Consider the following 26,241-nt stretch of genomic DNA (forward strand, 5'->3'; position numbering starts at 1 on the left):
TATGTTTTGTTTAAATCCTTAAAAAAGACAGAACGAGACAAAGTAAAACATTTTAAGTACCTACATACCGACTACCTGTCGGAATAAAAAATAGAATTTAATACTTTTACATACTTTTCGGTAATGCTTAGGTATAAATTGATTTTTTGAAGTTAAACAATTAAAAAAATACGTAGGTACATAAACGTTCGTCGAGTTAAGAAAAATACTTAACTTTACCCAATTCATAATAACCTTTAAAAACAGGTTGTATAAATTTACAAAATTTCGTGATTTACAAAGGTTCGTATTTTGTAATTCATTTAAGAATAATTTCAAATTATAGGTAAACCAATAGGTATATTAATAAATAATATAAAGATTTATAATTTGAATCTCTGATACTATAAATAGCATATAGGTAGTTTAGATTAGGTATACCTATATTGTTTATGTGCCTACCAAATCATAATATGTAGGTAGATACTTATGTTTTCCAGAGCGATAAGATCTTATCGGATTGTGATTTCTTTGTGTGAAGGAAAATCTTATTTAGGTATAGGTATATTTCTTTGTGTGATACATATAAATAAGATTTTCCTTCACTTACACATACCTAATTCAGATGTTATAATGTAACTTGTAAGTACATAATTCATTTCAGCATCTCCGATTGACTTTGGTCATAACTAACTAATTATTCTAATTATTTTTGTAGTGAAAGGAAAAAGCTTCTAATTGTACATGTTTAAATACGTATTACGTACGTATGAAATGTGTACGTACAAGTGGATAATTACTTTATGCAGACCCTCTGCTTCGTTTATTAAGTCAGTTCAATAAAGAAACGAATCTTCAATGGCGGCCAAAGCTGACTTTGACAGATGGTAGGATCAGCAAAAAAGAAAATAAAAATAACGTAAATTGATAATTATTTTATTAATTATTTCAAATTGTTTGTTGGCAAACTTTTTTGTTATTGTATTTGTGTATTTATATGAATTATCATATTTACGTATACAGAATGTAATAAAATCCCCATAATACTTGTAATATGCCCATAAAACTGAACAACTTTTCCCAAAGAACATATTTTGTCAAATTCCAATAAAACATTATTTACTTTCACAAATGCATAATTGTCATTGTAAATTTATGATAAAAACTATTATAGGGAAAATCAAATACATTTTAGTCATTTTATTTTTCCATTTTTTTTTGCATACCGTACGGCCGTGTGTGAGCGAGAGGGAATGATAAGCGCCGCCATTGAAGATTCGTTTCTTTAAAGAACTGATTAATACGTACTGAAACCGCGGCGCTTGAAAAACAGACATTTGAACTACCTTACATGGATATTTTAATTTGAATTCAGGTGCGATACTGATAATTATTAGGCCCATTAAATCCTTAAATAAAATAGTTGCTAAAATAAATTACCTAGAGGTAGGTAGGTACCTAAATTGTTTTTTTTTAACTTATGAAAGCTGTTATTGACATTAAAAACAAACATCAACAAAACAAAATATTCTATATCACAAAAAAGTTGACAGCCCCTGCTTACATTTATGATTCAAACGATACAAATAATTACATCTTAGCGGGTAGATAAACGAGACGTTTATCCAAGATAAAGCAGTAAAACAGTTAGGTATAATTTATTAATCCAAAATATATAAAGCGTTCAATCCCATACACCTTACAAGGCAAGGTGCGTTACATTTCAAAATACGCTTAGGCGTTGGATAAGGCTTCGATACAGTTACTCATATACCGCCACTGCTGTGAAAATCTGAGGTGAAGAGGTCAACGCGCTGTGGGCTATTTTTACACCTTACTTTTAAGCCTTTAAGCTTCATTCTACTCCAATACAATTTCACTTACGTACACAAAGCTGTCAACCTTTTTCGCAAACAAGTTATCTTAAGGAAAGTGAACATCGCCTTACTTTTATTTCGCAATAACTTTTTATTAGTAATTTACTTCACTCGTTTACATGCAACACCGATTCGACAGCCGAAATCTCCTGAGTTATGGCAATTATAACGCAACAACCACTTACCAATCCGTCCGTTAGCACGCGAACTTCCAAAATTCACAAAATTTTACCAAAAGTAATAAAGTGCACTGAAAACGAAACTTCACTGTCCTCGCAAACGATTTTGAGCTTCGGGCGCGTGTTTGATAGACGTAAATCTCGTGAATTTTAAAATCAATTCCACACTGCGTAATGTAACACCAATTAGCAGTAATTAGTTTTATCGGTCGTATGTTCCGAGCACACGTCAAGTTCGCGCAACTGTCCGCGGTTTACTAGAGGAAGAGAAGTGGAGACACGTCACACGCTGCGCCCGCGCCGAGCTTACCTTTACTTACTTGAAACTGCGATTCAACATTTTGATACTTTATATTATTTTTAACACTTACTTAAAGGATCTTTCCACTTATTATTTGGTGAATATTATAGTTTAATGTTCTATTCTTCAATTGTTTTTTTCTGATCTAAATAAAACATTTTGAATATGAGTCACGGAAATAAGACAGGAAGGATTAATATGTATTGCTGTTTATTCAGCCTTGTGTTTTTTGCACCTATTTAATATTTTATTAAATATTCAATGTTTAATTTAGATTTAATTTTTTTTTAAACAGAATAAAGAGCAACATTTCACCATTTTACACATTATGAAGCAAAAGCTCACCCTTAAGTATCAAGCAGGGTCAGTCCAAGCACATTCATCGCAGTATGGCGGTACGGACCCCGGCCTCGATATTCGGCATCGTATACACACAGAGATACCTCTACGCTCCATCTAACTATTCCACATTCATGCGATGGATTGTTCTCCAATGACAGATGAGCGCAAAAACTCAGCAATTGGCACAAGTATCCAATTATCTAAATATTAGGCACGTATAATCTTGAGACTTGAATATTGAACTTTGAACAGATTTTTTGTGAAGCTCCATACGATAACTGGTTTTGATTTTTTTCTTGAAATGTTTTTATCCGCATGTTATTGAATGATCTAGCCATGTTTTATTTATGTAGACAGGATAGTTAAAGGTCTTGTGTTATGAATGATGTCATTTAATTGCAACTTTTAATTTTATTCATAGCAGTCGTTAGGTATTTGCTATAAATCAGGTGGTATTTTACTTTTACTGGAATCTTAATCAATATTCTGTCGTCTTACAGAATGTATATTATTCTCATAATGTTGCTTACAAATTTTTTTATGAAATCAGTACAGTAGTTACGTCCTCAATCCTCAATTACAATATTTAAAAGAAAGTAGGTAATTATTAAATACTTACCTAGCCTTTTTCCTCTCTCGGTCTCCTGGTATTTAGGTACGATTATAATATCTACTTATATCACAAAAATTCTATGCATAATAATATGAGCAAACAATAAATATTATAAGTAACACATATAATAATAATTGCAAAACATAATTTAATTTGTGACAATGATATTCTCATTGATTTGTGAATACAATCGCATTTTGCAACCAATTTTTAATAAACATAAAACTGACGGGAAACGAATAGTCGAACTATAGATTTTATATTTTATATAAAAACAAGATAAAAACACAGGTAGCTCTTGAATTGATATGTTTAGTTAGCTATATTCATTCCTACCAATGTTTTCTTGTACGATGATAACATAATTTACATCACACTTCTAACTAAACTAATGTGTTAGGTGAGGCACGCACGTTTCTTCACTTCAAGTTGGACTAACATGAGTTCATTCATTATAAAAACGTGACCGTGAACATGCTATTAAAACACAATAAGCTTTCCAATTTCTGCGTAATAGGTAGACATAGGGAACGTTTTACAACCCTTCAATAAAACAATTACAATTTGTTCATTATAAGTTAAAAATACTTCTATTTAGACTCTCATTGATCTTAGAATCACAGTGGATTTCGAACATTGGTAACAAAAAAAACTGACCTATCGGTTATTCTGTTTTCAAAACGGATGCCATTTCCAATATTCAAAGTTGACCCTCAACAGTTAGAGTTAACCAATATTAGCAGTTAGCACTTATTTCACGCAGTTTATGTTAGGTATCTATGAATTAATAGCATTTATAATGTCTAGATTTTTAGATTTAATTACCTCTATAACAAATCGCGCAGACCTTATTCAATTTATTTCCAAGAGTAGAAACTTCAAATCATAAAAGGCATTAATATTACGATAGTTTTGAAATAGTTACGTACAACTTATTGTCGACTTGAATGGCAAATTGAGACATTGCACGCAGAACATTACGAGTCGTTAAGGCGCCATTTTTAGGGTTCCGTAGCCAAAATGGCAAAAACGGAACCCTTATAGTTTCGTCATGTCCGTCTGTCCGTCTGTCCGTCTGTCCGTCTGTCACAGCCGATTTACTCGGAAACTATAAGTACTACAGTGATGAAATTTGATGGGAATATGTGTTGTATGAACCGCTACAAAAATATGACACTAAATAGTAAAAAAAAGAATTGGGGGTGGGGCCCCCCATACATGTAACTGAGGGATGAAATTTTTTTTTTCGATGTACATACCCGTGTGGGGTATCAATGGAAAGGTCTTTTAAAATGATATAAAGTTTTCTAAAAAACATTTTTCTTAAAGTGAACGGTTTTTGAGATATCAGCTCTCAAAGTCGTAAAAAGTATGTCCCCCCCCCCTCTATTTTTATAACTACGGGGTATAAAATTCTAAAAAAAATAGAGGTGATGCATGCTAATTAACTCTTTCAACGATTTTTGGTTTGATCAAAGTATCTCTTATAGTTTTTGAGATAGGTTGATTTAACTGTAATTTATTATATTTGCTGCTACGGAACCCTTTGTGCGCGAGCCCGACTCGCACTTGGCCGGTTTTTAAAGAGATAACAGAAAAGCTTGCAATTCAACAATCTCCGACCATCTTAAGAGTAAAACTATTAAACTTTATTAAAATTATCCTGTCATAATAAAACATAATCCACCCATAAAAAATATAACCCATTTATTCGGTAGAATGAAGCTTTCTCAAAGAATTTTTAAAATTGCTAGAGTAGTAGTAGTAGTAGTCATAAGTGATGATAATTTCTCTGTTACAATTGTTACAAATAACATACCCTTAACCCTATAGCATTCAGGGATCACGTACAAACCCAACGGTGAAATAATTTTTGTAACCGGTCTCTTTGAATATTACCTACTACTACTGTTGCTGATAAAAGTCGTAGAATATATTTAATCCTTTTATTAAGTAGGTATATCATACAATCTGTTGACACGTACCTATCGATACAAATACTATTAACAAAAGAGCATCATTGAACTGGCAGCACGCCATATGGTAAAACATGGGTTTCATCGTGGTTGCCGGTCACGACTGTTTAGCTTTAGTGTTTATGTCCAACTCATTTTGTTAACTGAATATCAATAGGATCAAAGATATATTCCGTTATCTTTGAGATTTCGGCATTTCATTATGGGAAACTGTTGCAAGTCAACAAATTCAAACATTAACACAACTAGAAGAAGTCTAATTGAATAATTAATTATTCAATTAGACTTCTTCTAGAAGCTCTTTTCGATCGTCATAACATAGTTTTACCATTTACCATCGATTCGGAATTTGAAAAGCAAGTTTCTACGGCGTAGAACCTCCTCTTTTAATTTTTTTTTTTTTTTTAATGAATAGGCAGACGTTTGACCACGATCCCACCTGATGGGAAGCGGCGCGGCGATGTGGTCTACTTGGATGCACGTCTGCCTAGAAGAAGCCTGTTCACACTCGATTTGAAAAGGTCCAGATTGTATTGTGCGGGAAATATGGAGCTAGGGAGAGAGTTCCATTCCTTAGCCGTTTTCATTAAGAAAGATGACTCGAAGCGACGTGTTCTAATAGGAGGGATATCTACAACATAAGGATAGAATCCCTCGCCACGTCTCGAAGTGCGGTTGAGGAATGGAGATGAAGGGATAAGGTTGTGCAACCCGTACGCACACTCACCGAAATGTAACCTATAAAACACCGAAAGACATGCCACCTCACGACGATGCTCAAGGCTCAAGAGACGAGACTCTCAATGGAGGGTTGTAAAATCATGTTTAGAAATATAGGGCTTATTTACGGGTTAATTGTGATGAATACTTTTCGGCGTTCTAATGCTGGAACTCGTTCCTTGCGATGGTCACAATCCACAAGATTCTTGTAGGCATCTAGAAATTTCAATCATACCTACATTTTATTGTAGTGGAGTGCTTCGTTTAATGTGACTGATATTATCATGTATGAGCCAGAATTACTTATTAACCATGACTTAAATCAATTCCACCAGATGAATGGCTCTTAAACCTATAAGCTAGATAACTCCTGCTTCATAAAATAAGCAGCAAAAAGCTTTCGTAAATATAAGCTTGAAAATGGAAAAAAATAAAATAAATGGAAAACCCAGTTTTTACATTGTTCATAAAAGTAGGATGTCAAATATCTAGGCTGATAGAGAAGGCGAATTTACAAATCAAACCTATTCATTTTAGTTACTACCGTCATTCTTTACTACGAAATAATATAACTGGTTAGGAAGATCCACACCATAGAAATCTAAATAACAAGACACATAGAAGTGCTATAATGTCATAATTCGTATGAAAACCGCTGTCGCCAAAATCAACACATTCAAACCGAAAGCTAAACAGTACACACAAGTAAACTATGCCTTTTATTGGACAGCTTGATTTTAGTGAAAACTAACTTAACTATTAAATTAAGCTTTTGAATATGTATCCTAACGCACGAATTTACGGTTTATTTTAGAATAACATCCCTAAGTATATGAGACTTTTTGCTCCAATACGAACAAACGTGATAATAAGAATGGTCGACTGTGTCATTCATTGTTATTTCGATTACTATGGTGACACTCGTAATACTTGTAAATATTCTATAATTTTAAGGAAAAACGGCATTAATTCTAAAAAAAAATATTTTCCGATGAAATATTATTCCTTTATAAGTATAATTACAACTTGTGGAAGAATTTCCGCAATGGGAACTGCTGAAACACACCATGTATACACTCATACGTCTCCAGAGCAACTGAACAGTGACGAATGCACTGGTGATGTGAAAATCACCTGAGTGGCGACAAGGTCACGCACGCTTACGACTTCTAGTGTCTTGTTATTTAGATTTCTATGATCCACACCAAAAAGGAATTTAACGTTCAATCAGCATCTTTGACAGGTTTTCGCCACAAATTATTATAAGCATGAAGAAAGTTTCCCCATGTAGGTTAACCTGTTGAATCTTCGAACCGGTCCACAAAAATGTTATGTTTTATTCATAAGTTACATTTTTGTTATAACGATGTCATGACACCAAAGATTAATGTTTATCATCTAATCAATATAAATTAAATGTTTAAAAATACGAATATTCCAACAAGATATAAAGAATTTGATTGGCGACCTTATGAATTCAAGAGCTTTTAATAATTACATTTACATACGATATTCTAAAAATTCTTCCTGTATTTAATTTCAACAGTTCTGTACTACTTTAGATAGATAAAATTAGTACCTATTCAAATGGATTAAAAATAATAAAGCCTCACAACTGGCTTCTAAATTCTTATATCAGGATTAGGAAGCTTTCTCAAAAACTAAATTTAGATATTGGTTTATAATCTCCAAAACATATTTTAGAAACATTATATTTATGCAACCAGTTTTAAGGAAGTTGAAAGCTCTGAGTGGACGATATTTTCCATAGATAACAATGTTTGGAAATGTGGAATAGATACATAATTTTGGCCTTTATTGCAATATGACCTATGACAAAATGCTGGGGTTAAATTCAAAGCTTCAAAACACGCCGTTACGATATACCTATCGCTAATGTTCTAAAAGTAATATTAGGCAACACTACTGTTTTAAAAGTTTATCACATTATTGGCTCGTTTTCAAAATTTATCTATACCTACGTACTATTATAAAGCTGAAGTTTGTTTGTTTGAACGCGCTTATCTCAAGAACTACTTGAACGATTTGAAAAATTATTTTGGTGTTGGATAGCCCATTTATCCAGGAAGGCTATAGGCTATATACCATCACGCTAAGACCAACAGAAGCGGAACCACGCGGGTGAAACCGCCGATCGCAGGTAGTTAATAATCATTCCTGTTTCTTCGCACACAATTTGATTCAATAAATCAGCAACCTAAAATCAATCTCCGGATATAGAAATAAAACACAATACATAATATAAACATATTTTAATTTTGACACCGTCAACATTAATCACAATAGATACCATAAATTGTCTCAGTTTTATTCTAGAAGTTTCATAACATTGAAAAGAATAATGAAATTATAGATTTTAGTGTTGATGTTCCCAAATACCCAATAATATTGTGATTTGATAAACTAAAATGGCGACATGTTAGTTTGTTTCTGTTTGCTTCAGTCGGATCTATGAGTTTTCTTACATAAATCAAAACGACATAATATTTGGATAACATTTGTCAGCACCACTAGGAGTTGGGTGAGAAATTAAAATACGTGATATAAAATGTAAGCTATACGTAAAAGACTAACTTCTTCAAAATGAGTCTTTTACGCATTGAAATATTATAATCTTATGCTAAGTATGTCGTCAATAGCGATAAGTTTATGTGAGAAAACTCATATTAGACCCAAAGTTCCGTATCTCCGTGTAATTGACATACAAACACACTAACATGCCGCCATAATGCCAAAACATTTCTTAACTCTAGTACCCAGTAGTACTGTGACTAGCATTAATGACATCGAAGGAATTATGCCATTATAAAATATATTAATAACGATTATTGCTCATTTTAAATTTCTGTTTGTCGTCGATAAAATATCTTTGACACTAAAAAGCACACCTTTATAACAATAATAATAAATATATAAATAGCATCCAGGGAAATAAGATGCAATTAATATTTTGCAATGTCTATCCTTGTCGCACAGCCTCTAAATAGTCAAAATAGAATCGCAAAAAGAAATGTCATCAATGTGCCTTTCCTTCGTCGTTAGTATTTAGTATTTATACGTTGCAATGTCAAAACAAAATCTTCAGCACACATTCTACCCTTATTTATTCATATTGATAGGATTATTAACAAAAAGTCAAACATAAAAAATTCAAAAGGTGTACCTACCTATCTAAAAAACAACGTAATCACGATGTTCAACGTCACGTTATAACCGCCAGCGTTTATACCGCGTTCACAGCAAAGCAGACGACAAACAGATTTATAAAACAAGCCATAGGAATGATTACATTTACTTATCCTAGCGGGCATTATGGTCCGCACAATTCTTACACTATCTTTAACTTCCTACAAAATACTATAAGATAAAATGTGATAACAGACTGTATGAGGCACATGGTCTAGTCGAGTTCTATTGTAATGTTTGTGACACTTTACAACTACCCTCCTATATGAATGGAAGAACTGTTCTATAACTTTCTAGTCTATAATCTAATTGTCTTTTCCGTTACGAAGAGAGAATAGTATGAATAAATAATATTGAAATGAATTTAAATCGATTCGGACTTTATATTTGGTAACTTAATACTTAGTAAATGGCTACAAATTTATGATGGTCAAATGATAAAAACAAATTTGAAGAATTCACATTTATTAGGCCATAATAAATTAAAAATTAATTATATAAAATTATTCCATATTATCATTAATTCGACTGCGTGTGTATAATACGAAATTGAAGCGTCTAGCGATACACTGCTTATAAATATTGGTTGTAATAAGTTGACATTTCACGACTATGTGGCAATGCAAATATACTTTGAATAGAATATACACAATATATGAAGAAAGAATTCAAGATTTGGTTTACATGAGTGCTCGTGCACTTCTGAACGTTGATATGTTAAAACATTTTATAGTGTGATGAGCATGTATTGATATTTTATTAAATTATTCCAGAAACTTCGAAGATGGCACACTATTGAATGTGTATTGAAATAGAGTTAACAAGTCCATTATTGATTCAATTTGTCACCCAAGCGAATAGTTACTATGCGTTGGATGAAAAATGCTAAAAAAACGAAGATATTAGCTCTCATTCCATGACGGATTCATGAATATACAGTTGTTCAGCAATTTATGCCATCTGGAAAGATTGTGCACACAATTATCGCATTTATGTAACAAACACTATAACCCAAAATCGCATGCACATTAATACCTAAAAGTACAAACCATCATCATCATCCTACCGATATCTACTTAACTACTATTTCAAACTACTGCGATAATTAATTCCTTTAAAACATTATTACAATTTATTTCATTTCGTATGAATAAATTGATGTATATTAGAAAAAGAAAATGAATGTCCAAGTTTAAAAAGAAGAATAAGAATGGATATTTCCAACTCAGTCGTTATTTAAAAAATCGCAGTAATTTGATTTACAATATTTAGAAAAAACCCATTTCCTCGTACCAATCGCAAAAGTTCTTATTTACTTTTAGCGTAAAATGCGAATTAGCTTTATTACAGCTGGAATTTACAATATTTGACAAAATTGTATCGTCTGTATAAGCGCTTATGCGATGTTAGTATAACCACGCGCCAAAAAAGAAACGATTCTAAACGACAGCAAGACGCATGCCATCTCACTCCAACATTAGAGTCAGAATATGTATAATTTGTTCTAACAAATGTTCTATCTCTTTCGCACTCATGAGATGGTACGCGTATGACCGTCATTTAAGATTAAAATTCTTAATTGCCACGGGATCTAACAGCCAAGAACATATAACAAGAATTAGTATGTTCATATCATTTCTATAAATTCTCAATACCGTTGTAGAAAGAATAAGATTCGCTGAAATAAAATAGTGTTCGAGTGTTTAATAAATTTCATATTGTATTTTTCGTAATGTTTTGTGTATATTTAGTGTGAACTGTGAATGCATAAACGCCTTATGAAGAGAATATGTAAGTATTAAAATATTAATTTTCAGATATCGTTAAGAAATTGATAGACAGGAGATCGTGAAAAAGAATGTACGTAAAGAAATATAAGTAGTATGTACTTGATTTGTTTTGTATGAAACCGCGTTCAGTCGAATACTGTCGTTTTTTTCCATTAATCTATACTTTTCTTATAAATTTAACATAAATTCAACTTGAATATTTAGATAAATATCTTATATTTTAAATTCTACCAACATCAAACGATTAATTATGATCCGAATGCCTCAACCATAGCCCGAATAACAACTTCAGTAGATGCATTATGCAAGTGTACATTTCATTTTCACTCAAATTGTTGTTTTCGTCCCAACACGTCAATTTCCTAGCGGAATCCATATATGAAACAATTTTAACAAATAGTCTACTTAATTTATTTCCAAAGATATCAGGTTTTCTATCGTCGTTCTCGCAACATATACGACAGTCGCAGTATATGTCTGTTTCTACGCTATTATTTGGAGGAGGTGTTACGATCTTTGCAATTCTGTCAATACTGTTATTAGACGAGTATTCTTCTACAACAATTGTGGGCACAACTCTGCGTTCACGATATGGTACAGGTGTAAAATTGACTTTTCGCTTACGTACACTAGTTACATTACTACGTTGGTCTGCTTTTTTGTAACTTTCTTTTAAGGGAGTAAAATCCGAAACTTTCATCTCTGCTGAACTGCGTCGAGAGCAATTACCTTTGTTATGCTTAAAGATATCGTCGTAACTTTTCACGTGTGACAAATTTTGCTTAATCAGCAGCTCCTTTCGCAAATCATTGCTCGACTTCTGTTTCTGCCATTCATTAACGGTCACACCGAACCTTCTCTGTTTGATGGTTCTGTTTTCTCTTTCGATTCCTTCACTTGTGCTTACAGATATGTGCCTATAAGATGGAACCAACAGGGTCATATCTAAATCATCATCATCATTGACGTTCCTATCTAAATTCTCAATGGAATTCTTGGCCGACGCTTTGAACTCATCGACGCTCTTGAAGGAGAACGTCTTTTGCAGCTTTTTCACTTGCGGCGACACCTTCATCTCGCCCATTTCCACGCCTATGCCTTTGTAACTATCCCTGAGCACGTTAAGAGCGAAACTGTTTGTAGACATCGAGTTAGTGACGTCCAAAGATACGTGTCTGCTTTTCGTCTTCGGAGAAGCGGGTATATCTTCGAAACTTCTGTACTGCTCCAGACGTAACTCAGATCGTCCATGAGACGGGAGGGACCACAGCGACGACGACGAGCCGGCCGACCAATCGGAGCCGAGCGTTTGCAGATAACTGACGATATCGAGCCCGCGGTCTAGCGAAATGGACTTTTGCAGTGGAATGTCGTGATCGAACGGGTCGGGCGGGTGTTCGAGGCGCTCGTCGAGCTCGCCGAGCCACGAGTCGAGTTCGCGGTTATCCAAGTTTCGGGCGAGTTCCTGCCGCAGGTCTGTGGGCCCGAGCTGCGAGTGTCGGCGGGCCGGTGGGGCGTGTTGTCTGTCTGTGCGTGTGGGGTCGGAGTGCCTACGCGGGGGCGGAGGCGGCGCCGGGGGACGCGGATAGCTTGCCGCCAAACGGCCGCCGGGGGAACGGGCCCACGGCGATATCAGACTCAGCAAAGAGCTTGCGAAAACTGTGGGACGATACAACTCTCTCAATACGTGACGGGAGTACTTTATAGCGTTTACTGGATGGTTGTCGAGACGCTATTCTGACGGGTAATTATGGCAAACTTATTTGCAAGTTTATATCATAAATTTCTATTACTGCTATGTTATTTTAAACTGTTTCAAAAATCATTATTAAGATTGGAATAGTCTCTAAAGATTATATTTAAAAAAATAGACGTTATAGTCGATTCGTAATCTTACGATACTTAGATACATGTATTGTTCAGACATGAGAAAGAGCTAGTGAGTTATATGCACATAGTTACATAATTTTCAATTTTGTACCGTAATATGCCCGTCAGAAACAAAGTAATTAATATCATAGAAATTCATCAGTATCTGGAGGGAGTAATAGCTAATAGTAAAAAAGTATTAAGATATTGTGCAGTAGCTAGTTTTACAAACGTTCTATAAACTTTTTAAATCTAATACAGGCAAAAATTCACTCTTAACAAACTACTATGCGCTACATGAGATCGAATTTTACGTGACTACAAAAATATCAAACATTCACAGTACCGACTTAATTCTTGTCAATTCTTATTAAAATTACAACGTTTATAAATAATACGCTATATTAATATCTTAAATCCAATTTTTTTTAATTCATAATTATCACATGCCATTTTCCGATGACTTTCTCTTACTTTACCATAATTTGCAAGAACGAAATAGAATACATAGCTTAAAGAGCGAAAGATTTTGTCAAAAATAGAAAAGGATTAGTAAACTTCAATATTCCTACTTATTCTCTATATCTCAAGAATGAACTCGGCACCGGTTTGCGCAATGCAGTACCTTATTGGCATTAATACCATGGGCCGAAAGAGATCCTTGGTGGCGGCGACCGTCTGCCTTCCGCGCGCCAAGTCGCCAGCCAGAACCTAGCGTTACGGGTCGGGACGGGGTCAAACATATACCAACATAATACAAAATAATATAGGACAAATAAACGAAAAAAAATTGGTTGTCTGTAAAGTCGGTTTACTGACGATAGTTGAACGTGACAACGTCCGATTGTGCTTCTTTGCTCGTTCCGCGCTCTCGCTTGCACTTCAAGCCTTACATGGAACGCCTCAGAGCGAGGTAACGCCGCATGAGTCATGTTTTTTCGTGCGTGCAACCGGCTCTATCGAATTATAAGACGTTGTCACGTCAAAATTAACGAGACGAACTGATAAAATATATATCATAAATGTGATTAACATCATGTATGAATGACACTGTTAAGTGAAGCTCGAATCTGGCTCGAATTTTGTTTAATAGCAACACATAAGGATAGGATAATCTGTGGTCAAGCAAGCGGAGTGTTTACTTCGTCCATGCGATTCCGTGCGGCCGTGCTAGTGTATCGATGTATCCGTGAAAGATCTCTTTCGGCCCTGGTCTCATTTTCCACAAATTAAACAATAACACACCTAAAAACAAGTGAAACAATTTTGATATGAACAAGCCAAATATATGTATGGGGCAACTTAATGTACTCATGCGTCACTACGACCCAGTATAACGAGAAAAATGTACCAGAACCAATCAAAAGCTGTTTTGTGTTCGAGTGAATGTTTTTAACATTAAGTTTATGTGAAGCGATGTGTGATTTGTTAGTACACAGCATCTAATGCTGAATTTTGAATTTAACGCCAATGCCGTTGCATAAATTTTGATAGCATATTCAATACAAATATTATAAAAAGTTATAAAAGTAGAAATAGTAATATATTTATTTACATTAATACACACAGTAAATACATATAAACGATTCATTCGAGATAAAACTTCTGTTTCAAAGTATATAAATAAAAGAATAATTCGCAATCATTTGTAATATACAATATCATTAAAAATTGAATTTTAATGTGCTTGTATTAGATTGTAAATTGTGCAAAATTTATGGATGTTTCAATGAAACTAAATATAGGTAATTAAATTATGTTTTTGTGCTTTTGAGTTAGTTGGTTGTACCGTGAATAAATATATCAAAGCTAAGCGAAAGCCATGGGCAAAATGATGTCCACCATGCAACATGCAATCTTATTTCTATAGGTAGTTAGACACAAGATGGATGTTTGAATGTTTAGTATTTAATCCCTTTTCAAACACATCACCAATTAGTATTTTATATTGGAATTCAATATTTATGAAATGTGTAAAACTATTTAAGACTCATTTCACTAAAGAATTACTTGGTGATACAAAACGTTTGAAAAGGGACCATATAAAATAAAAATTAGGTTTTTTTTTAAATGATTGGATGGGTCTTCTTCTACAAGTCAGTGGATAGAACTTCAACTATTAGGGTGGTTATTTTAAACATATCAATGAAATAGATAGAACAAAAAATTCTTATTTAATTCCACTGCATTAAAAAACAGACTCATCCAACATTCAGTATCGACTTATCCCAAAATGGAGATTGAATTATTGTTAATGGTTGCTACAACTATTTCTCATAATATGTATACGAAAAGACGTACAAAAATTGAAAATTAAAGAAGAAATTTTGATAGAAGAAATAAAGAATAGCAACCATTAATAATATTTCGACATAACTATCCCTGAATTTATAGTTTGTCTGGTTTTCACATTCAATTATAATCCAATTGATTTTTAAAAGCTTCGAATAATACAAAAAGAAAATTGAAATAAGAAATATTTTCTGGACTAGATTGAATGTAAAAATCAGGACATACAACTAGAGGCACAATAGAAGGAAAACAATATTTAAAACAGACAGAACTAAAAGTATCATGAAGGAACTTGAAAAAAAAAAAATATTGGTAACTTTCTACAAAAATCTTTCTATAAAGGTTTAATGATTGTGAATCTAGTTACAGACTAAAAAGTTGCATCATCATGCAAAATAATATCGAAGTCTGATTAATAGTGTTGATATTTATTTTACAAAAAGGTCAGGGACTGGTTTTTATTATAAAATAATAGTGTAAAGTCACTTTCACTGAGTGAAATAAAGATTTAAGTTTCAATCTTCTTATCATTTACTTGTTCGTTTGACATTAAATTTGAAATCAAAAATAACAACCACTACCAAACTAAATCACCAAAAAATCTCAGTAAAATAACATCAACACTATCCTTTCATAACCAATTTTATCATCTATTCCTATCATCTCTAATAGCATCAATCAAATCAATCAAAACAAAAAAAAAATTGTGAATAGGAAGAATTTCGATCGCACCAATCGAAATCCTCCCCCCCCCCCCCATTTTTATAAAAACCCCTACTATCTACCCCCCCATTTTTATAAAAACCCCTACTATAAAAATCCCCCTGTTTATAAAAAAAAGACGGATTGCACTCCGGGAGTGCCAGCAGAAGTGAAAACTTGGTTATTAACGTTGAGCATGTTTGATATCCATCCGTCTTACGCTTTTCGATCAGGTCACGTGTCCTGACGCGAGTTTAAGATTTTATACCCATTACAGAAAAAGTGCTCAACGCCGCTAAAGAAGTTTTCACTTCAAAAACCCACTAGGTAATAAGCACGTATACTCACAACTTCCTTATCCCACTATTGCGTTTCCACGGCGCGTCATCTGGCTCCGCGGGGAGCGGACCTTGTACTGGCGCTTCATCATCTGCGACCACGCTGCCGAGAGATGGCGATGTGTCCGAACCGCTGGGTAATTCGTTTAAAATATAAATAAATAAATCATTTATTATCACAAAAATTTTACAAATCAATGTGACTCAGGCTCCTAAGATAATAAGAACTGTTTTTCAGGAGCCTGTGTGACACGGACACGTGACAATAAAATTGAAAATCAATTAAAATTTACATGCAATTAAAACTAATATGGTAAGAATATTTTTTTTTTTAATTTTGAAGCATGAAAATTTGTATATTTGTAAAAATTTAAGTAAAACATTCTATCTCGGGGTGAGGGTTGAAAAATTTGCAATCATAATTTGCAATCTTAACAACTCGACGTTTCGATCCACTTAAAAAGAGCGTATAGTCGATCGTATACCAGTTTTTTCTCACGTCGGATGACTTAAAATAACAATTCTTAAATTATGTGGGAATTTCTGCATAAATGATAATTCACGCTACAACGTGGCGCGCCCGGGCCTTATATGACCGCCTGCAGCGCTTGCAGCTGCTCTACAGCGCTGTTCTGCACACACTTATATATTACCTGTCGGGTTGCGGCTCCGCTTGACGCGCTTGCAGCTGCTCTTCAGCACGGTTGAGCTTCAGCTTGAGCTCGATCCGCTCGTGTAGTATGGCACGCTACTCTTACTCGCTGCACCTCGTTACTACCACACACTATGTATTATCTGATCGGTTGCGGCTCCGCTTGAAGCGCTTGCAGCTACTGCACGTCTACTACCACACACTATGTATTACCTGTCGGGTAGCGGCTCCGCTTGAAGCGCTTGCAGCTGCTCTTCAGCTCGGTTCAGCTTTAGCTTGAGCTCGTTCCGCTCGTGTAGTATAGCGCGCAACTCCCGCACGCTGAACGTCGGCTTCGACGATTGGTCCTCGTCGTCCGTGCCCTCGAATGCGACGCCGCATGACGCGCACTTCTGGCGGTTAGGGATAGTTTAGAAAAGAATTTGCGGGTAGTTTGGTAAAAACCAAACTGTTCCTAGAAATTTGGTTGAAGTAATAAATCAGTAGTAGTAGTAGTTGTATTCATATTATCGATGAAAATTACATTTAAATTTAAAATTTATTCGCACATAGAAAATCGTAAAAGCACTAATGTATTATATTTTGTTGGAAGAACAATTAATGTTAAATAAAAAATGGACAAAAATTATGTCCTGTGTCTCCCACGACTAATAAATACACACAAAGATAAGACTTTGTAATCATTCGAAAAAGAGTTCTATGTCCATACTATTAAGGTTTATTTTACATTAGATCGAGTAAGAAATACATTACCTTGTTCTGTGCGTCCGCTTGCTGTAACGCGGCGATATCTCTCTGTTGCGATTGGACGATGGCCGATAGCTCCGTACGTTCTTCACATACTAAGCGCATCTGAAATTCATTACAATCAATTTAAATAAAACTTCTAAATAACACCTCGCAGTCCTATTTTTAAACGACTTCAAAAAGAGAAGGAGGTTCTCAATTCAGTCGGTAAATTTTTGATGTATGAATATGCTCGGTACTAGTTCAACATTCAATACATAACTGATTATCTGTTGAAAGTTGAAACAAGTAAAATTTCCGTAAAACAACAGATACCCAAATAAATCAATGGTCTAGGTATCTGGTGTATTTATTTGGTTTTAAAGACATCGATTAAGTATTTTCACCATTTCATGTAACCTTTGTGTATAAATCTTGATCATGATAAAGCCCTTTTAAAAATCTAAGTATTATAACGAAGGCTTTGATATTATACCTATCCCTTCAAGAGCGACATTTCCGAGACAATTGTCAACTTATTCATTTCATTTATTCTCTCTTAATTTATTTATTACGGATAAATATATATGACATTGCGTGTAAAAAATATTTATTACTACATGTACGATTAACAATGATAAATGATGATAAGATTTTTTGTTCTAATCACTGTCTAATGATACTTGTTAAACAAATTCTCACCTCGATCCGTCGCAAAGTTTGTATCTTTTTGATTTACGACTTGAAATGAGTCACATGTCATTACCTAAATTAAAACATAAATAGAAACTATCAAAAAAAAGCGTGTGTGCCGAACACACGTGTCAGAAGTGACACTTCTTTGGCAAGATTCAAATTGTCGTTTTCAAATGTTCAAATGTCGCCTTACTCCATGACGTGACGGTATTGCCATGACGCGACTTTGAAATTTTACTCTCAATGCGCCTAAAGAAGTTTCACTCCAATAATTTAAAACATAAATAATATGTAAGTACCTAGTTAACTATACATAATATTACATATATAATATAAAAAAACTGTTGACTTTCTAATGTCTATCTTTTAAAAATATGGAACATGAAACTACCCTCAAAAATTATAAATTTCTAATACTATATCAAATACAAATATCGAAAAGTCTTACCTGATTTTGTAGCTGCTTATGCTTCCTACGGAGATCTCGGCTGACCTGCGCCAATTTTTCTACTTGATTCGTCAACTGTAACGTATCCAAAATTGCCATATTAGTAAAAGAAGTATGTTCTATACATAACACATATATCATATAAGGCGTCAAAGAAAAAACAGTGTATCACAAAGTTAAGATAAAATCGTGTGATATCCTCACTGCAACCAGATTAGATTGTGTCGAGTTACTAATCTTGCTTTGTAAGTTTGTAATATTGCAAATTTTGATATTTCTACATTTCATTTATGCAAGTGTAATACGATCGTGTATTAGAAAGTCAAACTTTTGATATATTTGATCAAGGTCGTTGAGAGCTAGAAAAGAGTAAATTACTAGGTATTCTGCGCGGTTTCACCCGCGGACGAATCCGCTGTAAAAATTAAGTAATTCTCTAACTAATGTGTTATTCCGATGTATGACCTATATTACTGTAAAGTTTCATCCAAATCCTTGTCGTACTTTTTAAGACTTTGTTACAAACATACAAATCTTTCCTCTTTATAATATCAGTATTAGTATAGAGATATAGATGTATAGATAGTTCCACAGGCTTCACTTTTAATTTCTAAACTTTACACTAAATGTAGACTTAAAATAGCACACGTAAATGCATATGTAGGTCACGCGTGGGAGATCAAAGGTGAAATTATTTTGTATTCAGCATTTCTTTACGCGATCACTTGAATAGGTGTTTGTGTTTCAAAACACTACTTTGTATGGACGATCCAGCATTTCAATGTGCAGTTATAAAAATGTTTTACAGTTTTATTTATCGTCCGTTTTTTATGTGAAAGTTCATTTTGATTTAAATTCATATTTGTATCGGTTTGGAAAAGAGATAACAGTGCATTGAAGTTTTCCATAATAATATGTTTAATTTTCATGACTATGTATAAGGTAGATTATACGTTAATATTATATGGAGTATACCAGACCGTTAGAACTGGAAGAGATATAAAAAGCGTATACAAAAAAGAGGTAAACACAATAATGTATTGTCTTATCTTACCATCCTAAAACTTGCCACACTGAGCCGTCAAAAGTATATCAATTTATGAATACATAATGTAAACTACATGACGATAATTACAAATATCTTACAACAATTACATAAACGAAGGTCACTACATCTGCCCATCACTGTTAATTGCGATTTTGTTTCGCTCTGTTTCTAGCACATTACACTATGTCATAGTTTTACATACTTTACGAGTTTCGTCAGCATGCGTCGATTAAATAATTTGTAATAGTGTTTTATAAACATTCTTTTGTTACTTATATAACAATTTAATTGCTGTTGCTTGCAGTTAAACATTTGTAATAAATTATCCAAAAATCCTATCATTGTATTGTGTTATGTAGTACCTTTTTAGTGATTTTACCAAATACCTACAAAAAACATTTATAATACTTAATTTAAAAATCTGTACTCATGAAAAATACAATAGTAGTATCTAAAATATAATTATTTGAATATGAATAGTTGCTCTTCTACGTTATTATTGATCTTGACTAGTTTAAGTAAAATCTTTCAAAAATTCAAAGTGTTAACTGTCTTTCTATGCAATGTAAAATAAGTCATAATTGCTAGTCTCAAGCTTGATAATTAAAAAATAAAAGCTGTAAAAACCTTCAACATCAAATAGCCTTTATTAAAAATAATGAGGTACTCTAGCAGAGAGATAAAAATGTCGATATTTTGAGTCTATTTTCATTTGTAATATAAATACCGCAAGTTGTGTATTTCTGTTGACACAGAAACGTCTAGAAATATAATAATTTACCAACGAGTTCACTGTTTATGACATCTGTTGTTGAAAGCCTCTGGATAGCCGACTGGTGCTCAAACAATGTTTTGCATATAATTTATGTATATTATTATTCATCGTAAAATAATCAAATAATCATTATTAATGGTAAAAAAGGTAATTTAAGTTTAAGCCTAAAACAAAACAATTCAATATACATACATTTTACAATTCGGGATGTACCTAGATTTTTTTTGTGTAAATTTACTTGCAATGTAGTATATAATTATGTATCGAGTAAAAAATATTTACTTAATACATATTTTTATACTACATTGTAAACAGCTAAGCTGAAAGCTTAACATTCATTACATTACTTAACATTTGTTATCAATAATTATTATAGCTGCTTATTAGGGGCAATAATTTAATTGTGTCCAGTTAATTAAACATTTAATATATAACTCTTTTCATTTTAAACGTTTAACAAAATACTTAGAGCGTATACGCACTATGCGGGTAGCCGCATTGCGGGTAGCCGTCCGGCTGACCGCAAGCACAATTATGTACGTAATATTCATTTCTATGCGCACTGCGATGCGGCTACCGCAGACCGCTCAGTATACGCTCTTAAACAGGTGAATAAACTTAACATCAAAACGAAGGCATAAACGTGTACACCCATATAAAGTTCCTCAACAAATATTCCTTCCACCATTCATACAAGGGAATAAATTGTAGCTCAACTGGACGAGGATATAAAATGTGCAATTTCTCTATATTTAACCATAGTATATATGCAGATTCATGGAGACCAAATATTCCCTTGCGAGACATTATGCGTGCTCACTGCTCGTATCACTACATAGTATGTATAAAACAAAGTCGCTTTCCCTGTCCCTATGTCCCTTTGTACGCTTAAATCTTTGAAACTACGCAATGGATTTTGATGCGGTTTTTTTTAATAGATAGAGTGATTCAAGAGGAAGGTTTATATGTATAATAAGATCCATTAAGTAGTGGAGAAGTACTGTTATTTTTGAGGTTTCTAATGTGATGTCGTAAAAAATTACATTTATTCCGCTTACATTGCAAACGCAGGCTGAACCCTACGAGTTTTATCAAAATAATGTACTAAGTATTATACACATTGAAAAGGTCTACAGAAAAGTCCGCGGTGGTATATGTCTATCTCTTATGGATAACCCACAATAACTTTTTTTTGTCATTTACTTTTTACGACAAATAATGGCTAATTTTCGAAGCGATTTTAACCAATACAGCATTAATCCTTAACCAATTAAATACCATGGATACATTGTTCATTTAATATAGATCTATATGGCCCTTTACACCGTATGATTTAAGTGAATATTTTCGAAGATATTACAGATTTAAAAATTGCGGGACGTAGCGTTTGCGGCCGCCCGGCTATGTAGGTATTTTATACCCGTGCGATGCCGAAGCGGGCCGCTATATTTTTATACCTATGTACAACGTTCACAATTTTTCTGTAGTGTATTTAGTATCAGCATTGCTGATTGCACCCGTGCGAAGCCGGGGCGGGTCGCTAGTACGTATATAAAATCATATGTGTTGGAACATTAATATGCATGAACCATCGGGTGCACGTTAGAAGCGGTGAATTGCGATATGCAAAATAGCATTTGGTAAAGACGTTACATTCTATACTGAATAACCACTGCAATTAACAGTTTCTCGTTAATATTCTCCATATAAAAAGTCTAACTTCTACCTCTAGAAATAAAAATTGTTCTACTTTTTATTGAAGAGTTTTAAGAGGTAGGACGAAATTGTGGACATGTGGAATTGTAACATGTGAAGTATGATTTCGATTGATTTACCTTCTTTGAAAAGGTCAAATGTAGGTAGGAATAAAATAAAATATCCCTTCAGATGTTCTTTTAAGTATAAAGAACACCATGTATTTATAATAAATGTAAATTTACCAATAAATATTTATAAATTTCCTAAGTAATATTTTGATTGCACAAATGTTAATTGGTACCTGTTAGCATTTGAAAATAACTTTATGTTTTTAATTTCATAGTTATGTTTTTAATTCAGAATATTTACATATTATATTTATCATTACTTCAGAAACATAAGACAAAAATAGAACAGCCTTTACCAACATTTCTCAAACACAACTTTCGGTAAACTCTTGGATGTATAAGTCAAAGAAATATTTAGCATTTAGCTTCAGGTCGTTCGCGAAATATTTTTGCATGTCAAAAGCGCGATTTCCACTTAACCCGTTTTCCTGTATTACTACGAACTAACGTCAAGTAAACTAATGGTAATATAGGCACTGGACTAGAGTGAGCCAATTAATGGCTTGATAGCTGCACTTGTATGAAGAAAGGTTTTGTTTGTTACATCTGTTATTGTGACCTATATTGTGAGGTATTACTTTCTGGTTAGGCACAAGGTGACGTCAGTCAATGGCGATACCACGTTGGTATTGATTACAATTATAATTATTAAGCATTCGCATAATTCGTTAATTAAATTGGATTATCTATGTTACAAACAGTGACCGATAAAGAAGCTTCTATATGGAATGTTACAATGCCGTAATATATTATCGTGACTAAAATATTGTACCTACTATTGTAGTTTTTTCTGTATATAAGATATTTACACAGTATCAATTTTCTGAATTCTAAATATTAAATAATATATGTCGATTAGAAGATAATTAATTATTAATTATTGTACATATAGAAATTACTTAAGGCTGCAGTCTAGCAAAATTGCGTTTTCAACAAGTTATTTGACAATTTTTTCCCGGCTAATGAAATGATAAACTGAATTTTTTTTTCTTGTTTATCAATTAGTGTTATATACGCAATGCGCGTGAATTTTTTCACATTTGTAAAGTTACTTTATGTTACCTTAATCAGGCCTTCAAGATAAGTCTCTTTCCCCCAAAGACATTTCGAGCTAAGTTTGTGCACTCACTACGTTGCAACCGATTACAATTTACACAATCTGATCAGCACATTATTATCCTTATATAGTCGTTATTAAAAACTGCTGAATACAATTGCCGAAAAACTTATGATTTTCTTAATTAGAACGTTATAAATTCATTAAATTTCCCATTTTTTGCCTTACAAAATCTATTGATAAATACTGCTAAAACTTATTTTTTCCATTAATTTATTCGAGTTGGTTGAAGAGCAATGAGTATTAATCCTTTAAAAAATTTTTTTTTGAATTTTGATAATTCTTTAAATATTAAAAAAATATTTAAAATAATTAGGAAAAATCCTAGCGAATTTCTTTAGTCGCGCTCCTTGGGCCGGAGCGTTCTGACGTGTGCTCTACGCTCGATTTTCCTTCATACCGAAGTGAAAGTTGCTCTACTTCATTAAATTTAATATTTTTGTTAATTGATTATTTTTATCTTAGTTTTGTGCAAATATTCGTATTTTTAAACATTTGATTTCGATATGGAAAATAAACGAAAAAAATACGCGTGTAACTACATACTAGAAAAAAAATTATCTTCGAACATAAAGTTAATGAAACCAAATAGATTGCAAAGGTAACAATTTTTTGGCAACAATTTCTTTATTTTACGGGGTGTCAGTAAAGGGATGTATATTTCTTTAAAACTAAAGTAAGCTCATAAATTTTCTTATAATATAATTTTTTTGAAGTTCCAAAAATGTTTATTTTTCGTTTGAGAAATACGAAATATAATATAAACTTCTATTGAGAACTTGAACTTCCCAAGTTCATGCGAGGAAATCCCCATACGGGGAAAATGATTTGTTTACTCCAAAATTGATCCGAGGTTTTTTAATTTTTTCTTCTAGTCATTTTCAACGTAGCGGCATGTTGTTTGATTATTAATTTTGTAACTTAAATACAGGATGTTGGTTTTATATTCTGATCTTACAGACGCGCTGACAAATTTAGTCCGCCATTTCTAGTTTAGTCTACCAACTCTAAGTACCAATATTAAAACGAATGGATTATCATCACATCATCAAAACTCAGATGTAATGGAAGATCACAATAACATAGAAAATTCAGTGGGTGTTGAGAACTAAACAAACAGAAGTAACAGAGACGCGAGAATAAAAAAAGAGGACGAAAACGAATTATCGCGATAATTCGTTGATGCTTTCCCTTTTCGACGTATTGTTAGGGTACATCACCAATCTGCAAAAAACAAAACTGATGATTCCCAATTGCTGATTAAAAATGAAAAACAAATAATCGACAACAGTGGTGAAAATTTGCTGATCACAATGAAACATCCTTCAGTAGTAGCAGATTTACTTATTTAAAATGTATCGGTGAACAGCGTAAAGGAGAGGAGGACAGGAAAACATTATGAATGTGGATGGTGGATTGTATACAGGGTGTAATCGATAAGTATGTGCAGGCGATTATGACGTTTTTATTGCAGGTATCAGAAAACTTAAAACTGATATCGAAATTACTTTACCTAATGAGCAAAATGACAATAATAACTTTTTAAAAGTATAACGAGAAATATCTAAAAAATTTACTTTATACACTCCCATATCAAAAAGGGAAGATGGGACTAGTAGAAGTTAAATGTCTAATTCCGGCAAAAGACATGAATGCGGAAGATGCGGTTAAAAAAAAATTTAATATTTGAAATACAATGCAAAAAATAACACTTTTGTCATAGATAAGAATCATGACTATTTTTTCCAAATTCAGGGACAACTAAACGTTGCAGAAGCAGAAGTCTGCTCATTTGCTGTTTGGACTGGAGTGAATCATTCGTTAAAAATAGAATATATAAAAAAGTATGTAACGTTTAGGCAAAATAAAATGATGGACCATTATCAAGATTTTACATAAATTGCCTACTGTCAGAATTGATTGATTCGAGACTTCAGCATTCGATGCCCATCAAGGACCCATCCTATATCATTCAAGCGATTGAAAAAAAAGAGATAAATCCAGTGCAACCGATAAAGCATCAGAATGCTAGCAAAAGATTTATTAGGTTTATCAATATAAATCTATATATTATACATAATATAATAAATCTGTAGAAGACGCGAAGACTGACATCCGCGCGGACGGAGTCGCGGGCGGAAGCTAGTCAGAAATAAATATCTTTTGTTTTCATTTGCGTATTTTTCTATTTTATAATTTTTTAACACAAACATTACATTTTTTTTATTATATACAAAATTTGTTTATCCGCTTTATTAGTTAAACTGAACAACTTTCACTAAGAAACTTAGGTCGAAAAAAATGTATAGAGTTATGCATTTTGTATGGAAAGCTTATTTTTTTTATATTTCGTCCAAATTTCTTTGTAAAAGTTGATCAGTTATATAAACATGAAGTTGAAGATATCAATAGAAAGTATTCGCAAATTTTGTGTACTGATAAAAAAAATCACCCGGTGTAATTTTCACGAAAATTGTTTCAAATTGTCATTTTTGGTACTTATTACGAATATTAAATTATACGAATGATTTAATTTTTAAAAATTAAGTGGAGCAACTTTCCCTTAGTACATTTGTATTATTTACATATAGGATGACAGGATGCATTTGTTTGCACTACTAGACCAAGCCCTTAAGTACATATATCTGTAAATGTTTTCTTTTCTTCCACAATTGAAAGCTACAATCTTTCTCTATTTTCCCTTTTCTATTTAATTCTTCTATTTAAAACACTACAATAGGCAATAACGTTCGTGCATATCAGATTTT

The 26,241-nt window shown here is 33.0% G+C and overlaps 2 protein-coding genes across 7 annotated transcripts in view; both read right to left on the bottom strand.

Annotated features, from left to right (window-relative positions):
* LOC149478932 (uncharacterized) overlaps positions 1–2,308 on the bottom strand; it is a 66,744-nt gene extending 64,436 nt beyond the window's left edge. For both annotated transcript variants that reach the window (XM_089708726.1, XM_089708725.1), the window contains exon 1: positions 2,042–2,308. The gene's annotated coding sequence lies outside the window, so the exon portion shown is untranslated. The remainder of the gene's footprint in view (positions 1–2,041) is intronic.
* A 5,937-nt stretch (positions 2,309–8,245) lies between these two features.
* Positions 8,246–26,241, bottom strand: part of Rilpl (Rab interacting lysosomal protein like) — a 47,229-nt gene continuing 29,233 nt past the window's right edge. For 2 of the 5 annotated variants that reach the window (XM_089708751.1, XM_089708749.1), the window contains exons 4-8: positions 18,708–18,782; positions 17,591–17,689; positions 17,051–17,229; positions 16,196–16,318; positions 12,404–12,643 (exon numbers count right to left, since the gene is read on the bottom strand). In XM_089708751.1, coding sequence (XP_089564877.1) covers positions 12,535–12,643; positions 16,196–16,318; positions 17,051–17,229; positions 17,591–17,689; positions 18,708–18,782 — 585 coding nt within the window. In that variant the 3' untranslated portion in view covers positions 12,404–12,534. Of the gene's footprint in view, positions 10,155–12,403; positions 12,644–13,478; positions 13,565–16,195; positions 16,319–17,050; positions 17,230–17,590; positions 17,690–18,707; positions 18,783–26,241 lie in introns of those variants that run through there. The other 3 variants (XM_089708752.1, XM_089708753.1, XM_089708750.1) reach the window with 3 other exon arrangements.

Source organism: Colias philodice, chromosome 21, assembly GCF_061535455.1.
Source record: "Colias philodice isolate Cphi_HAF_F1 chromosome 21, ilColPhil1 Martin Lab GWU primary, whole genome shotgun sequence".
Taxonomy (NCBI): domain Eukaryota; kingdom Metazoa; phylum Arthropoda; class Insecta; order Lepidoptera; family Pieridae; genus Colias; species Colias philodice.